General features: G+C 41.6%; 1 protein-coding gene across 4 annotated transcripts in view; it reads left to right on the top strand.

Moving 5' to 3' along the window:
• Nucleotides 1-4,220: 4,220 nt before the first annotated feature.
• The window catches only part of Top2a (DNA topoisomerase II alpha), a 32,792-nt gene continuing 19,496 nt past the window's right edge, over nucleotides 4,221-17,516 (top strand). Inside the window, exons 1-17 of one of the 4 annotated variants that reach the window (XM_090350795.1) lie at nucleotides 4,221-4,370; nucleotides 5,232-5,384; nucleotides 5,589-5,679; nucleotides 6,368-6,431; nucleotides 7,778-7,923; nucleotides 8,876-8,973; nucleotides 9,148-9,360; nucleotides 10,464-10,637; nucleotides 10,778-10,879; nucleotides 10,984-11,121; nucleotides 12,453-12,591; nucleotides 13,610-13,767; nucleotides 14,512-14,637; nucleotides 15,971-16,081; nucleotides 16,223-16,328; nucleotides 16,411-16,520; nucleotides 16,974-17,066. In XM_090350795.1, coding sequence (XP_090206921.1) covers nucleotides 4,350-4,370; nucleotides 5,232-5,384; nucleotides 5,589-5,679; nucleotides 6,368-6,431; nucleotides 7,778-7,923; nucleotides 8,876-8,973; nucleotides 9,148-9,360; nucleotides 10,464-10,637; nucleotides 10,778-10,879; nucleotides 10,984-11,121; nucleotides 12,453-12,591; nucleotides 13,610-13,767; nucleotides 14,512-14,637; nucleotides 15,971-16,081; nucleotides 16,223-16,328; nucleotides 16,411-16,520; nucleotides 16,974-17,066 — 2,043 coding nt within the window. In that variant the 5' untranslated portion in view covers nucleotides 4,221-4,349. Of the gene's footprint in view, nucleotides 4,371-4,476; nucleotides 4,573-5,231; nucleotides 5,385-5,588; nucleotides 5,680-6,367; nucleotides 6,432-7,777; nucleotides 7,924-8,875; nucleotides 8,974-9,147; nucleotides 9,361-10,463; nucleotides 10,638-10,777; nucleotides 10,880-10,983; nucleotides 11,122-12,452; nucleotides 12,592-13,609; nucleotides 13,768-14,511; nucleotides 14,638-15,970; nucleotides 16,082-16,222; nucleotides 16,329-16,410; nucleotides 16,521-16,973; nucleotides 17,067-17,516 lie in introns of those variants that run through there. The other 3 variants (XM_090350794.1, XM_090350797.1, XM_090350796.1) reach the window with 3 other exon arrangements.

Genomic DNA, 17,516 nt, shown 5'->3' with positions numbered 1-17,516 from the left:
AGCCCAGCCTAACAGGGCTGTGCAAAACCCGGCTGAGTTGAATGCTTAAAGCACTTAACATTGTGCCTGCTACAGAATCCTTCTCAATATATTAGTCATTATGATCACTGATCACCATGGTAACCCAATAAAGCCTTGTTACAAATGGAGCACCAGGCAGTAAAAAGACTGGCCTAAGGTCACCTGCAACTAGGCCACACCCAGACTTTAGCATACACGCAAATACACACACCTCCAGAAGCACTGGCTTTCTCTGAGTCTCTTGAGCTGGGTGCTGGTAGGTCATGCCATCTATAATTCCAGCTACTCAGGGCAGTGAACCCTGAGACCTGACTTATCACCACAGTTTGATGCCAGCCTGGCAGGAAAACTCATGAGATTCTTATCTCAAAGAAATTACCAAAATAGCTGAAAGTGAAGCTGTGATTCCGGTTGATAGTGCTATCTTTGAACAACAAAAGCTCAGGGGCAGTGCCCAGGCCCTGAGTTCAAACCTTGAGAAACACACACACACACACACGTTAGCACACACACTTGCGCACAGGCGTGTACACAAGTAAACAAACCTTAAGATAATCCTGTACATCTATCTGCTTTGCCCAGTTGTGGGATTGTGTTCATTACTCCTAGAAGTTAAATTGCCCAGTTAAAAAGTGTGCACGTTTTTGGCCAGGCGCTGGTGGCTCATGCCTATAATCCTAGCTACTCAGGAGGCTAAGGATTGTGGTTCAAAGCCAGCCTGGAACACTAAAAGTCTATGAGACTCTTACCTCCAATTAACCACCAGAAAACCGGAATTGGCATTGTGGCTCAATTGGTAGCCTGGAGCTAAAGAACACAGGGATAGCACTTAGGCCCAGAGTTCAAGCCCCACAATCCCCCCCCCCCCCCAAAAAAAAAGATGCGGGATTTTGAGACTGCTGAAGGAAATTTACAAGATACAAGGATTCATCACTAGTACTGAGTTCTCTGAGGAGCCTCCCTTACTCTCCTCCCATCTCTGCTGGCCCTTCTATCACCCTTTGCCACAAGCATGCCAGAGAGTGAGCTCAATGGAAGGTTTTGAGTTTTTCTGACCTCTTCCAACCGAGGGCTAGTATCCTTGGTTAAAAGAGAGAGGGGGGAGGGGAAGAAAAAAAAAAAAAGAATAACCAGATGCTGCCAGTGGTCAACCACAAAGTCAACAGAGCTTCTCCATTCTGCCCTAACCAGCTGAGCATCCTGACACTGGCAGGCCCAGTCTTACCCAGAAATTCCCAGTGGGTTCCAGCCTAGCCATCTCTAAAACCAAATCCAGAGCCACATTTTATTAGCTTAGCCCAGCAAGGGGGAAGAGAGACACTGCCTCAGCTTAGGGAGATGAGAACCAATACCCAGGAATAAACAGCCAAAGAAGCTCAGAAACTGGACCTGATGGCTCATTCCTTTTATCCCAACATACAATTCAAGGTCATCATCCCAGCATTTAGTTCAAGGTCATCCTAGGTTACATAGTGAAACTTTGCCTCAAAAGAAGAGAAAAAGGAGGGCAGGGGAGAAAAGACAAGGAAGAAGTGGGGAGAGAGGGGAAGGCAGGAAGAAGAGGAAGAGAAAAGGAAAAGGGAGAGGGGGAAGAAAAGCTGTTTCTGTTGCTGTTGCTCAGACACATATGGGAATACACTCCAAAAGACTTGAGTGACCTTCAGTTAAAATGGGAAGAGTTGGGGTTAGGAGTTGGACATAGTGGTAGAGTGCTTGCCTAGCATGCATGAAGACCCAGGTTTGATTCCTCGTTACCATATACATAGAAAAAAAAAAACAGAAATGATGCTGTGGCTCAAGTAGTAGAGCTCTAGCCTTGAGAAAAGTCAAGGACAGTGCTCAGGCCCTGAGCTCAAGCTCAGGACTGGCCAAAAAAAAAAAAAAAAAAAAAGGGAAGACTTGAATTATCTTGAATTATGAATTATGCATAGGTGGCTCATGTGTGTAATCCTAGTTACTCAGGAAGCTGAGATCTGAGGGTGGAGGTTTGAAGCCAGCACAAGCAGGAAAGTCATGAGGCTTGAACTCTGGGCCTGGGTGCTGTCCCTGATCTTCAGCTCAAGGCTACTGACCTACTCCTTGAGCCACAGCCCTACTTTTCCTTTTCTACTGATTAATTGGAGATAAGAGTCTCAAGTCCTTTAGTGCCCGGGCTGGGGCTGGCTTTGAACTTTGATCCTCAGATCTCAGCCTCCTGAGTAGCTAGGATTACAGCATGAGCCACCATATCCAGCTTTTTTTTTTTTTTTTTTTTTTTTGCCAGTCCTGGGGCTTGAACTCAGGGATAAGCATTGTCCTTGAGCACTTTTGCTCAAGGTTAGTGCTCTATACCACTTGACCCACAGTGCCACTTCTGGCTTTTTCAGTGTATGTGGTACTGAGGAAACCCAGGGCTTCATGCATACTAGGCAAGCACTCAACCACTAGGCCATACTCCTGGCCCATATGAGAATCTTACCTCCAAGTAAGCACCCGAACAAGCTAGAAGTGGCACTGTGGCTCAAATGACAGACCACTAGCTTTGAACAACCACAAAAAAAGCTCAAGGGCAGTGCCTAGGCTGAGTTCAAGCCCCACTGCTGGCACAAAAAGAAAGAAAAAAAGACCTCTCTTTAGAAATGGTTTTGGAGGAAGGGACTGTTGGACTGATGGGAAAGAAAGTCGTGGAGAAAAGTTATTGCAAACCTGTCCTGAGTACCTGCTATTGCCAGGCAGTGCTAGACACTATGATTTATCACCCTATTAGGAAAACATGGAGATATGACAACTGTGAGCTTTGCCCAAGCACAAATGCCTGGGAAGTACACAACCACATTCTTACAAATAAAAGATTAGGAAGCTAGTCCCCCAGTTTGGGCCCCTGGAGAATGTGAGGGGAGAAACAAAGAGAGCTTCTGTAGGCACCCCACACCTGCCACAGTCCCCTCCCGGGGGGCTCATTTCCAAATGAATTCCAACCCCTTCTTGCCTCCCAGAGTTATCTTGCAGGAACCTGGAATTCCTTCTTTGTGTGCAGTGCCTCCCAGACCCACCAGTCCCAGAGCCCCAGCTGCTTCCCCCTTCCAATATCCCCCACAAGTCTGTCAGAGACCCCTATTGACAAGAATCTGGAAAGAGGAAGGGGCTTTGCTCACAAGAGGAGGGCCAAAGCAAGACCACCCATACTGTGGAGGACAGAAAGATTGTCCTGAATGCTTCTCTATCTCATCTGCACCTTTAGTAACGGATTATGCAAATTTGAGGCGCCTGGGGAATTCTAAATCAGATTAGAATGACTCCAACGTCATTTTAGCTTCAATGTTCTGACTCTATCCAGCCTGGCGGGGCGCCTTTTGCTACTCGAGAAGCTGAGTCCTGAGGATCCAAGCTGGAAGACAGCCAAGGCAGACTAATTAGAAAGATTTTTTTTTAATATCCAAATAGCCAGCAAAGAATGAAAAAAAAAAAACCCCAAGTGGAAGCCTGGCTCAAGTGGTGGAGCACCCACCTTGTGGGGAAAAGCTTAGGGACAGCACCCAGGCCCTGAGTTCAAGCCCCAGGACCGGCACACAGGCGCGCACACACACACGCACACAAAACCTTCCTCTAGTGGCACGATCTCTCTCCACCCGCCCATCCCATGGACCCCATGAACCGTCAGGAAAACTTTTCAGTGAGAAGTCACCGGGGGCGGGGAGGACGTTCGAGTCGGACTGCGGGTACGAAAAGCCCGGGCGCTGAGGTTCCTCAGAAAAACCAAGGCTCTTCCATTCCTCTTCTTAACTACCGGGAAGAAGAAAAGAAAAATGGGGGGGGGGGTTACGACAGTCTTTTGTTTTTCACTTTAGGGATCAGGTAGCGTTTCGGGTCCGACACGCCCAGGAAGCTTCCCGGGAAGCTCGTGGTCGCAGCACGAGTCCCCTCCCCCGCCCGCCCCGCAGAGAGAAGAGGCGAGGACAACTTGGGCTCTTTTTTAATTGGCTAGATTTCCTGTCAGTCATTCCACTACGCCTCCGAGTGGTGCGTTTTTGAAATCCTCGAGTCCCGCCTCCCTAGGCTACTTGGATCCGCCCAACCGGCGAGCTTCCTTAAGCCTCTCATTGGTGGATACAAAAGACCCGCTGCGATTGGTTCTTCTAGACTAAGCCCGGTGAGAGCGAATCAACGATTGGCTTCTGGTTTAGGCGGGCAGAAGAATTTCAAATGAACCGAGAGGCGCTCGTCCTAACCGCCGCGCTTCTGTGGAGAAGAGCGAGGGCTCGGTGCAGCCTCGTCTCGTGGTGTGGTAGTGGGTTTCGTAGATTTTTTTCTCCCCCTCGGGGTTCTCGAGCCCCTCTACGACCGTCACCATGGAGGTGTCGCCGCTGCAGGTACAGCTCGCGACAGGGGTCGGGTGGCCGAGTCTCTTGGCCTCTCCGTGGGTGAGGGGAGAGGCTCGCTGGGACCGGGCCGGGCCGGGAACCCGTACTCCGTGCGGGCCTCGCGTCTCCCGGACCGTGAGGGGGTCGCCGAATGGGCGAAGCCCCTTCCGGTACTCGCAGTGAGGTCCAGTCACTGAACGGGGTTTATTGAGTGCGGTTTTGCGGATTGGGGGTTCTCGGGGAGGGGTTCATTGGGTTCCCCCCTACCGGCTGGTGAGCCTGGGGGTTGAATGTCGCCCATCTTGGAAGTTAGCGAGGGAATTGCGCAGTGTCCCCGCTGAGCGCCCGACGAGCCCCCTAGGAAACGGCTTTCCTGCAAGTTGGTAGCGCCCCCAAACTCCTCCTGCATCTCTGTCAATAACCCAGCAAGGATGCTGGGGTTTTTTTTCCAATGCCTTCCTTCTGCCCTGGTGATTCACGCCTCTGATTTTAACTATTCAGGAGGCCAAGGTCTAGAGGATCAGGAGCCAGCCTGGACTGGAAAGTCCGTGAGGCGCTTCCATTAACCACCGGAAGCGGAAAGTCAATGGTAGAGGGCCGGCTTGGGGTGAAAAAGCTCAAGGATAGTACCCAGGTCCAGTTGGACTCCCTGTAACAGCACGCACGCGGGCACGCGCGCGCGCGCGCACACACACACACAAACACACACACACACACACGAACTTAAAATTCCTGATTTTTCAAAACTATAGGAACTTCACCAATACTTACTAAACAGGTTGCAAATCGTAACATAGTGTGTGGAAGGGCATCATACTTATCGTTTGTGATTACTGCTAAAAAAAAAAATCTTTCTTTTCTAATGGCTAGCCTTTAAATGAAAATATGCAAATGAACAAAAAGAAAAATGAAGATGCTAAGAAAAGACTATCTATTGAAAGAATCTATCAAAAGAAAACGCAGTTGGAACATATTTTGCTCCGTCCAGACACCTACATTGGATCTGTGGAATTAGTGACCCAGGTAAACAATCAAGCTAGTTAAATCCAGTGTAACTTAGTAGCTGAAATAAACTCTCCTAGACCAGTTTTTTTGTACTTTTGTGTCACTGGAATTGGACTATCATTCTCACTCACACACATTGTAGTATTTAATCTAGAACCTTTTATAGTGATGACAAAATAATAAATGTAGCATAAAAATAATCATGTCTTTGCCTCATTCTAGAATATGTGGGTTTATGATGAAGAAATTGGCATTAACTATAGAGAAGTCACTTTTGTTCCTGGTTTGTACAAAATCTTTGATGAGATTCTAGGTAAGTTTTTTCATGTAAAACCTGCTGGTCAAATCCATGGAAATATTCAGGATGGGAATGTGGCTTATTGGTAGAGAGCTTGCTTAGCATGCATGAAGCTCTGGGTTCAATTCTTCAGTACCACATAAACAGAAGAAGCTGGAAATGGTACTGTGGCTCAAGTGGTAGAGTGCTAGCCTTGAGCAAAAGAAAGCTCCAGGACAGTTCTCAAGGCCTGAGTTCAAGCCCCAGGAATGGCAAAAAAAAAGGGAATATCATTCATTCCAAACTTCTAGTGAGATCTCCATAATTTCAGACAATTAATTGTCAGAAATAAGGGAGTCAGCCAGGCATAGGTGCCTCATACTTAAAAAGCCCTAGCTACTCAGGCGGCTGAGACTTAAGAACCTTGGTTCTGAGCCACCCCAGGTAGACAAATCTGACTTGTACCTCCAATTAACTAACAAAATCTTGAAACTGGAGATGTGTCTGCAGTGGTAGCTGTAACCAAAAACCCCAAGCCTGAGTTCAAGTTCTAGTACCAGCAACCCCAGTGAGCCAGTCTACTACTAAAGTCCAAGAAGTTTTTCTTTAGAAATCATTCTATGAACAAAAATTGGTATTAATTAAAACCTTGTTAATACTACTTTATTATGAGGGAATGTTTTCCTTATGTGAAGACTTTAAAGCATTTTCATTTTCATTTCAGTTAATGCTGCTGATAATAAGCAAAGGGACCCCAAAATGTCTTGTATTAGAGTCACAATTGACCCGTATGTATTAATATTTCTTTCATTTGTTCATTGTTACTGTTACTTGCATTTAATTCAACCTTCAAGGAAATTTTTTTTTTTAAGGTTTATAAGAATGCAGAAAGGGAGAATGCTAAAATGAAGTCTATGGGTACTTGCCATCTAGTTCTAACAGTGGTTAATATTCTTTAATATTTATCTCATGTTTTCCTAAAGCATTTCAAAATAAAGTGCAGATATTATAGCAATGCCTAAATACTTTGGGAAGCATCTCTAGTAATTGTGCTCGAATAAAATAAGCATTCAGGAATCCAGAGTTTTTCATGCTATTCAAACAGTAAGCCAGCAGGTGGCGGTAGAGAATAATTTGATCTGACATTTCCTGTTTTGAATGCTAGTGTTTATTAAAAGGTTTATACTCGTTTTGCCTTTTTTCACTAATCTAGTCAGTTAGAATAAAGTATGTCCAAGGTAGAGTATGATGACATACTGAAATGCTCCTAAGGACCCAATATCATCTTTCAAAAAATATTGAACTAATTTTAACTGGTGTTTTCATAGATAATCCAATGTTATTATTTGAAATAAGAACCGTAGTGTGTGTCCTATCATAACTAAAATGTATTGTTTTCTAAGAATTGATCTACAATAACTTAGAGATGAGTCCAAGTAAGATTTCAGCATTTTGTTAGCAAGCCATCCAGCTTATAATGAATAATGCTCTTCCTTTTTATCTAGTTTGCAATATGCTTTTTTGAGTAGGAAAGAGAAAGGAACTAGGGGTATCCAGATGATACTCTTAGACATGTAGAATTTTTCCAAATTTTGTCCTTTCCATTGAGCATAATTTCCTTTGTTTATCCCAACATTTTAAAATTTTGTATTATTTCAACATTATCACTGTCTACCCAGTTGTCCCCACACCCTTCCCTGGTTCCTATTTCAGTAATGTCAGGAACTAAGCATGGTGGAAGAGATGATAAGCAAAAACACTTATTAAAAGAGTCATAATAAAGCCAGGCGCTAGTGACTCATGTCTGTAATCCTTGCAACTCAGGAGGCTGAGATCTGAGGATCTTGGTTCAACATTGCCACAAAAGTCCATGAGACTCATCTCCAATTAACCACCAGAAAACTGAAAGTAGCTGTGTCTCAAGTGGTAGAGCACCAGCCTTAAGCTGAAGAGCTCAGAGACAATGCCCAGGCCAGAGTTCAAGCCCTATGCCCAACAAAACCAGCAACAAATGGTCATAATAAAATTGAAACTTGTGAATTTAAGTGTGCTAGAAATAATTGCATTTAAAATCATAAACTATTAAATGTTACTTTAGCAATTGCTATCCAATAAAATTATTCTCTTTTCTTAGAGAAAACAATTTAATTAGTATATGGAATAATGGAAAAGGAATTCCTGTTGTTGAACATAAAGTTGAAAAGATGTATGTTCCAGCTCTCATATTTGGACAGCTCTTAACTTCTAGTAACTATGATGATAATGAAAAAAAAGTAACAGGTACAGTATGTTAAGAGAAACAAAGCTTATTTGCTGGTGTTAAAAAAAATCTTTTGGGCTGGGAGTTTGGCCTGCCTAGCATTCACGAAGACCTGGGTTCAATCCCTTGGTACCACGTATGTAGAAAAGCCAGAGGTGGTACTGTGGCTCAACTGGTCGAGCACTAGCCTTGAGGAAAGCCCAAGGACAGTGCTCAGGCCCCAGGACTGGCATAAATATCTTTTAAATGACTATCTGTGTCACAAGGTTAAAAATATAAGAATAAACCTCTCTAAATAAAAAGTAGAAATCAGCCTCTATAATTGGAATAGCCTTGTCATTGATTAAGAAATAAAGCCTGGGACCGGGAGTTTGGCCTAGTGGTTAAAGTGCTTGCCTAGCATGCATGAAGACCCGGGTTCGATTCCTCGGTACCACATACATAGAAAAAAGCCGGAAGTGGTGCTGAGGCTCAAGTGGTAGAGCTCTAGCCTTGAGAAAGTCCAAGGACAGTGCTCAGGCCCTGAGCTCAAGCCCAGGACTGGCAAAAAAAAAAAAAAAAAAGAAAGCCAGTGGCTCATGCCTATAATCCTAACCACACAAAGGACAGGTCTAGAGGATCAAAGTTCAAAACCAGTACAGGCAGAAAACTCCACAAGACTCCATCTCCAAAATAGCCAGGCATTTGGTGTTGGAGACATGGATAGGTGGTAGGGTGCTATAAATGGGCTGGGAGTTTGGCCTGGTGGTAGAGTGCTTACCTAGCATGTGCAAATGCCCATATTTGATTCCTTGGTACCAGATACATAGAAAAAAGCCGGAAGTGGTGCTAAGGCTCAAGTGGTAGAGTTCTAGTCTTGAGAAAGTCCAAGGACAGTGCTCAGGCCCTGAGCTTAAGCCCAGGCCTGGCAAAAATAAAAAATTAAAATATATATGTATATATATATATATAACAATGTATTTATTTGTCTAGGTGGTCGAAATGGCTATGGAGCCAAATTGTGTAACATCTTCAGTACCAAATTTACTGTGGAAACAGCAAGTAGAGAGTACAAGAAAATGTTCAAGCAGGCAAGTAAATAGATATTTGGACCTTGATTGTAAATTAATGTAGCCACTTATAATGTCATTAATGGTTGCTTTAACATTTATGAGCTATTACAAGAGAAATTGTTCATGACATATACTTGGTTATATTTAAATTTTTTACATTTGTGTTTTTTCATGTTTTCTATTCTTCCGTAGACATGGATGGATAACATGGGGAAAGCTGGTGAGATGGAGCTCAAGCCCTTTAGTGGAGAAGATTATACATGCATTACCTTCCAGCCTGATTTATCCAAGTTTAAAATGCAAAACCTAGACAAAGATATTGTTGCACTAATGGTTAGAAGAGCGTATGATGTTGCCGGATCAACTAAAGATGTCAAAGTCTTTCTTAATGGAAATAAGCTTCCAGTGAGTATTGTCCGGTGCTAGGGCTTAGGTGGGACCTTAACACTGTCCTGTAGCTTTTTTTTTTTTTTTTTTTTTTCCTTGCTCAAAGCTAGTGCTCTACCACTTGAGCCACACCTCCACATCTGACTTTCTGGTGGTTAATTGGAGACAAAAATTTCAAATTTAGTCAGGCACCCGTGGTTCACACCTGTAATCGTAGCTACTCAGGAGGCCGACATCTGAGGGTCGTGGTTTAAAGCCAGCCAGGGCACTGCAGATGGGAAGTGGGGCTGTGGCTCTAGGGGTAGGGTGATAGCCTTGAGCTGAAGAGCTCAGGAACAGCACCCAAGCCCCAGGGTTCAAGCCCCATGACCCACAAAAAATATAAAAAGTTTCAGATTTATTCTGCCCAGGCTGGCTTCAAACTTTGTTCTTCAGACCTCAGCCTCCTGGGTAGTTAGGATTACAGACACCATCTCCTGATCACATATTTTTCTTATCATTTTTCAGGTATGTTTTTGAAAAGAAATAATACCACATTTTCTTTAAATCAGTTCATTTCCAACATACTAATAATTTCCTTAGAGAAAACAGTTTTGTGTACTTTACATGAGCATTAGCCTATCAATAAACATCACTTCATTAGTTTCAAAAAAAAAAAAATCTTAATAGGCTTGAAGTGTGGCCTGGTGATAGAGTACTTACCTACCATGCATGAAGCCCTGGATTCAATTCCTCTGTACCACATATACAGAAAAGGCCAGAAGTGGGGCCGGGAGTTTGGCCTAGTGGTTAAAGTGCTTGCCTAGCATGCATGAAGACCCGGGTTCGAAAGCTGGAAGTGGTGCTGAGGCTCAAGTGGTAGAGCTCTAGCCTTGAGAAAATCCAAGGACAGTGCTCAGGCCCTGAGCCCAAGCCCAGGACTGGCCAAAAAAAAAAAAGAAAAGGCCAGAAGTGGTACTATCTATGGCTCAAGTGATGCAGCATTAGCCTTGAGCAAAAGTGCTCAAGAACAGTGACCAGGCCCTGAGATCAAGCCCCAGGACTGGCAAAAAAAAAAAAATCTTCATAGTCTACTTTTTGCTCTTATTTATTATTAATATCACATCTAATTTCCTATACAGGTGAAAGGATTCCGTAGCTATGTGGATATGTATCTGAAGGATAAGTTAGATGAAACTGGAAACCCATTGAAAGTAATACATGAACAAGTAAACCACAGATGGGAAGTGTGTTTAACAATGAGTGAAAAGGGATTTCAACAAATTAGTTTTGTCAATAGCATTGCTACTTCTAAGGTAATTTTATAATAAGTTCTTACTATTTTTAATAAATAATATTGTTAAATGGACTAGAGTAAAGAAAACTATGTTACATTTAAAGTTTTGATTATTGTAGTTTGAGAGCAGTTATGCAATGTGATACTTTTCTTCATTAGGGTGGCAGACATGTTGACTATGTAGCTGATCAGATTGTGAGTAAACTTGTCGACGTAGTGAAGAAGAAGAACAAGGGTGGTGTTGCAGTAAAAGCACATCAGGTATGATATTTTAGCATTTCTTTCCTGTTCTAAAGTCAAGGAAGAGAAAAGCCTATGGATAAAGCCTGAGGATGCTTTAGTGAGCATGTCAACTTTTATTGCAGGTGAAAAACCACATGTGGATTTTTGTGAATGCCTTAATTGAAAACCCAACTTTTGACTCTCAGACAAAAGAAAACATGACGTTGCAGGCCAAGAGCTTTGGATCAACATGTCAATTAAGCGAAAAATTCATCAAAGCTGTGAGTACTGAGAGGGAAATAACAGAAGCACTCACTTTTATATTTCTCAGCTTTGCAGAAACAGATTCTTCCCATACTTTACTTTTCTCCAAATTTTCCAATCTTTTTTTTTTTTTCTTTTATTCCTTTGTTTTGTTTTTGTAACAAGGTCTCCCTATGAAGACCAAATTGGTTTTAAATTTACTATGTAACATGGAGGCAGGCCTCCAACTTGTGATCCTTTTGCTTTAGCCATCTAAGTGCTGGATTGTAGGTATATATAGCCACAGCAAGTCAAGCTCCAATTTTTTGTTTGTTTTACCGCCTTACCGCCGGGCAAGGTGGCTCACACCTGTAATCCTAGCTACTCGGGAGGCTGAGATCTGAGGATCAAGGTTCAAAGCCAGTCCAAGCACAAGGACTTGAGACTCTTTATCTCCAGTTAACCTCTAGGAAAAAAAAATGGGAAGTGGGGCTTCGCTCAGGGATAGATAGGGCTCTAACCTTGAGCTGAAGAGCTCTGGGACAACACCCAGGCCCAGAGTTTAAGCCCCAGGACCCACAAAAAGATAGGAGAGTAGCTAGGATTACAGGAGTGAGCCACCGCGCCCAGCCTACACTGGTCTTTTTTAACCAGAGATGCTTAACAATTAGCATGCCTGTAGTTCCTAGGTATATACAAACTGAACTGTTTATCTCCACCTTCGTTGATCCTATTTACAATGAGCCTCCTACTTTCCAACAAACAAAACAGCATACCCACACTACTATTATTATGCAGCAGACATTTTACTTAATCATAATTTGTCATCATGCTTATAATTTATTATCTGTCTTCCATGTTATAACTCCCAACTCCAGGTAGACAAAGTTTGATGACTACTTTGCTATAATCATTGCATATAACTAAGGTCTTGAACAACCAGTTCAGTGTCAGCACAATTAAAAAACATAGACTAGGCCGGGAGTTTGGTCTAGTGAAAGAGTGCTGCCTAGCATGCATGAAAGCTTGGATTCAATTCCTTGATACCACAAACACAGAAAAAGCCAGAAGTAGTGCTGTGGCTCAAGTGGTAGAGCAATAGTCTGGAGAAAGCCTAACAACAGTGCCCAGGCCCTGAATTCAAGCCCCAAAACTGGCAAAAAATTAAAAAAACATAGAAAATACTTATTAAATGGATGACCCGAAAGGAACCAGCTCCCTCATGTTAGGTGAAGACCCAACATGAGAATATCAAGAAGTTATTCTACCTCCTATATCAGTCTTTGGATTGTTTATTTTTCTGGGAGCTTGCTTGTATTCTAGATCTGATAAAACCCTTCTTTCCCAATATGAATCTTTCTGTTTTCAGGCAACTGGCTGTGGTATTGTAGAAAGCATACTAAACTGGGTGAAGTTTAAGGCTCAAGTCCAGTTAAACAAGAAGTGTTCAGCTGTGAAACATAACAGAATCAAGGGAATTCCCAAACTCGATGATGCCAATGATGCAGGTACACTTTTAATGTTTCCATACTTTATGTAGAATTTTTCCAAATTCTCTGTTACTGACTACTTAAATCATTTCCAATTTGGAGTTGTTATAAATAATATTGAGGGGATTTTCATAAGAACATAAAGCAAGAATATTTATACAATGACCTCTTCCCTAACAAATATTTTTGATTTATGACTCTATGACTACTTAGTGGGAATAAAAGTATTGTGAGGGATCTAGAGTTTGACCTAGTGGTAGAGTGCTTGCCTAGCATGCACAAAGCCCCGGGTTCAATTCCTGGTACCACATACATAGAGGAAAAAAAAAGCCGGAAGTGGTGCTGAGGCTCAAGTGGTAGAGCGCTAGCCTTGAGAAATCTCAGGGACAGTGCTCTGGCCTTGAGTTGAAGCCAGGACTGTCAAAAGAAAAAAAAATTGTCTTGTGAAAAACTGAGAAACTAAAGCACAATCATCCTTTATTCTCCAAAGTCTTCTATGTATAATTAAAGCCATGGATAATATCAAACCTTACTATAATATTTTTTCATGTCTATACATATATATCTATGACAAATGCAGGATGAGATATTAACAATGGTAAAGATTATTTGAACACAGGCACTAGGATACCAAGATAACCAACACAGCTACTAAATGCCTAATAATGTATGAACGCTTGAATAAAGCAGTGATTCATGTCTGAAGATTATATGAGGTTTCATCATACCAATCAAAACAGTGCAGAATTCACAATTTAATAAATTATTTATTTTTGACATTTTAATATTTCTGAACCAGTTGCTCATGGTAACTAAGACTGCCAAAAGTGAGGTTGAGTATTACATTTTATACTTTATGTGAATTTTAAAATATATATTTAATTACTTTTGGTTCCATTTTGCTCCTAAGTCAACGTGTCATGAATTAGACAGGCGTTGTTTTGTCACTTACAGAGCTATTGGCAGGATGTCTGCGTTAGTATATTTGAGGTTGAGCTAAAAGTGTTAAAATTAATTTTGTGTCTTTTTCTTTTAGGGAGCCGAAACTCTACTGAGTGTACACTTATCCTGACTGAAGGAGATTCAGCCAAAACTTTGGCTGTCTCAGGCCTTGGTATAGTTGGGAGAGACAAATTTGGGGTTTTCCCACTCAGAGGAAAAATACTGAATGTCCGAGAAGCTTCTCATAAACAGGTAGAATATAAACTATCTTTAGAATCTGAATCTCAGATTGTAGATGTATCTCAGTTGATACTTTCCTAATGTAAACAAAGCACTGGGTTTAATCCCCTGCACTGAAAAAAAAAAAGTAGAGAAATCTAAATCTAGTTTGTGATGTAGTATTCCATACTTATGTTCCTTATTGGTTGTTTTGAAATATATCTTAGATTCCTGCCTTTTAAAAAATTGTGGGCACAAAGCTTTAGGTTTAGTTCATAGCACATATATGTTGGGTACTGCTGCTGGTGTTCTGCTTTTTACTGATTAATTGAGGATAGTTTCAGGATTTGTGAGCCTAGGCTGGCTTTGAACTTCAGTCCTCAGATCTCAGATTCTCCTAACTAGGATTATAGGTATAAGCCAACAGCATGTGGCTCCACAGACCTTTCTGTGGAGACCTTTCTGGCTTGTTTAAGTATATTCAAAATACTAGAGTTAAAAAAAAAAAAAAACCCCAGGGCCTGGACATTGGCCTAGTGGTAGAGTGCTTGCCTAGCATGCATGAAGACCCAGGTTCAATCCCTTGGTGCCACATACATAGAAAAGGCCAGAAGTGCTGCTGTGGCTTAAGTGGTAGGGCTCTAACCTTGAGAAAGCCCAAGGATAGTGCCCAGGCCCTGAGTTCAAGCCCCAGGACTGGTTTAAAAAAAATACTGTCATATTTCTTGGTTCTTTTCAATTTGTAAGGAAAATACTCATTTTTGATATCCATTTCAGATCATGGAAAATGCAGAAATTAACAATATCATCAAGATTGTTGGGCTTCAGTATAAAAAGAACTATGAAGATGAAGATTCATTGAAGACTCTTCGTTATGGAAAGATAATGATTATGACAGATCAGGTATGATTTATTTTAGGTTATTAAAGTATATTTTGATTTTGTTTTGAGATGATTCCCACTATTTTGCCCTAATATTGACTCAATCTCGTAGATAAATACAATCCTTGGTTTCTTGACTGACTGTATGTACAATCAATACTACCTAGCCATCTTTTATTACTTTCCTGCCATAAAAGAAATATTACTAAGCTGGGCGCTGGTGGCTCACACCTATAATTCAAGCTACTCAGGAGGTTGAGATCTAAGGATCACAGTTCAAAGCCAGCCCAGGCAAAAAAGTCCCTGAGACTCTTTTTCTCCAATAACCATCAGAAAACCAGAAGTAGCTCTGTGGCTCAAAGGAGTAGAGTGCTAGCTAGCCTTGAGCTGAAGAGCTCAAGAATAGTGCCCAGGCCCAGAGTTCAAGCCTTAGGACCACCAACAACAACAAAAAAATAAAAATAACCAGGTGTAGTGGCTCATTCCTGTAATCCTAGGTACTCAGGAGACTGAGATCTGAGGGTGAAGGTTCAAAGCCAGCCTGGGCACTAAAAAGTCTGAGAGACCTTTACTTCCAATTAATCACCAGAAAACTGGAAGTGGCGCTGTGGCTCCAGGGGTAGGGTGGTATCCTTGAGCTGAAGAACTCTGGGACAACACTCAAGCTAGGAGTTCAGGTCCCACAATCTGCCCCCCCAAAAAAGGAAAGATTCCATATACTTACTACAGGTTATATTTTAGTTTTTGGTATGTTCCTACTGGGGCTTGAACTCTGGGCCTGGGCATTGTCCTTGAGCTCTTCAGCTCAAGGATACCACCCTCACTTGAGCCATAGCCCCACTTCCTGTTTTCTAGTGATCAATTGAGATGAGAGTTTCAAGGTCTTTAGTGCCCAGGCTGGCTTTGAACCTCCATCCTCAGATCTCTGCCTCCTGAGTAGCTAGGCTTACAAGTGTGAGTCACTGTGCCTGGCAATTTCTAGCTTTCTTGATAGCTAATTGGAGATAAGAATTTCATAGACTTTCTTGCCTGGACTGTCACTGAACCTTTGTCCTCATATCTTAGCCTCCTGAATAGCTAAGGTTACAGGCATGAGCCACAGATACCTGGCTTATATTTACTTTTGAATAGCCTTTTGCTGGTTGGTCCAGGGTGTCAGTATTTTGCCCATACTGGCCTCAGACTTGTAACTCTCTTGTCTCCACTTCCTAAGTTCAAAATTACAGGCCTGTGCTACCACACTTGTGAAATATAGCCTTGTTCTCTATCTTTTGTAGAACTTACTACTAAATCAATCATAATTCATTTACTTTCTAAATAATCCTTTTGATCTTGACTTTTCAAATATTTCTAGGATCAAGATGGTTCCCATATCAAAGGTTTACTAATTAATTTTATTCATCACAACTGGCCCTCTCTTCTGCGACATCGTTTTCTGGAGGAATTTATCACTCCCATTGTGAAGGTATATTAATTTTTAGGATACAAAAATAGATATTCTGAGACCCAGCTGCTCAGTTCTGGGAATACAGATAACTCCTGGGGTGTGTGATGTAGAGGGGATCCCATATTGTGCAAAGTTAAAACAAAGTCTTTTTTACCATAGGTGTCTAAAAACAAGCAAGAACTGGCATTCTATAGTCTTCCTGAATTTGAAGAATGGAAGAGTTCTACTCCAAATCATAAAAAATGGAAAGTCAAGTATTACAAAGGTTTGTAATGAAACATAAAAATTCTATTTTGATAAATACTATAGTATAAGATTATGGCTGAATGGTATTTTTGATTTTATAGGTTTGGGCACCAGCACATCAAAAGAAGCTAAGGAATACTTTGCAGATATGAAAAGACATCGAATCCAATTCAAATATTCTGGGCCTGAAGACGATGCTGCAATCAGCCTGGTAAAATTGAGTTGTACTTTCTAGATATATATAACTTGAAAAGTCACTACTGAAGGCAATAATAGCGTTTAAATGAGTGTTTTAGAGAATAGCATATTTCTAGTAAGCATTTCCTAGAGAAGGAATCAGATATTTTAGAAAAGATTTTTGTTGTTTCTTTTAAAACGTATTTCGGCTGGGACACTGGTGGCTACTCACAATATTGAGATTTCAGGATTACAGTTCGAACCCAGCTTGGGCAGAAAAGTCCATGAGACTTTTTCTTTCCAATGAACTACCCAGAAAATGCCATAAGTGGAGTTGTGGCTCATGGTAGAGCACTGAACTTGAACACAAAGAGGCTTAGGGATAGTACCCAGGCTCTGAGTTTAAGCCCTGGGATTGACAAAAAAAAAAAAGAGATTTTGGTACCTGTTGGTAATCGTGACATCTTTTTCATCTTCTAATTTGTAGGCTTTTAGCAAAAAACAGGTAGATGATCGAAAGGAATGGCTAACTAATTTCATGGAGGATAGAAGACAACGGAAGTTACTTGGCCTTCCTGAGGTAAAAATAAATGCTGAATATATCCCTTAAAATGTGTGATTCAATTGATTTTTTTTTTTTTTAGGATTGACCTTATATGAAATTACTACTTACCCGATGTTATTTGAGTAAAAAGTTAAATATACTTACCATAACAGTACATCACATACAGTGTTTCAAACAGCGATGGATGGACTACAAATATAAGTGGTCCTGTGAAGTTTTTTAAAAGCGGAGGGGGGAAGCCTAATCCCTCATGAGTAATACCATGTAATAATAAACTTGATTTATCTTTAAAACAAAGTGGGATGGGCATCAATGGCTCACACCTATAATCCTGTCTACTCAGAAGGTTGAGATTTGTGGATCATGGCTCAAAACCAGCCAGGGCAGGAAAGTCTTCATTTGTCTTCAGTTAACCACCAGAAAAAAATGCTGGAAGTGGAGCTATGACTCAGGGACAAGGCCTAA

Source organism: Megascapheus bottae, chromosome 17 (assembly GCF_031878675.1).
Source record: "Megascapheus bottae isolate mThoBot1 chromosome 17, mThoBot2.hap1, whole genome shotgun sequence".
Classification (NCBI taxonomy): domain Eukaryota; kingdom Metazoa; phylum Chordata; class Mammalia; order Rodentia; family Geomyidae; genus Megascapheus; species Megascapheus bottae.
The sequence above is the reverse complement of the archived record's forward strand: the minus strand, read 5'-3'. Positions and strand labels throughout refer to the sequence as shown.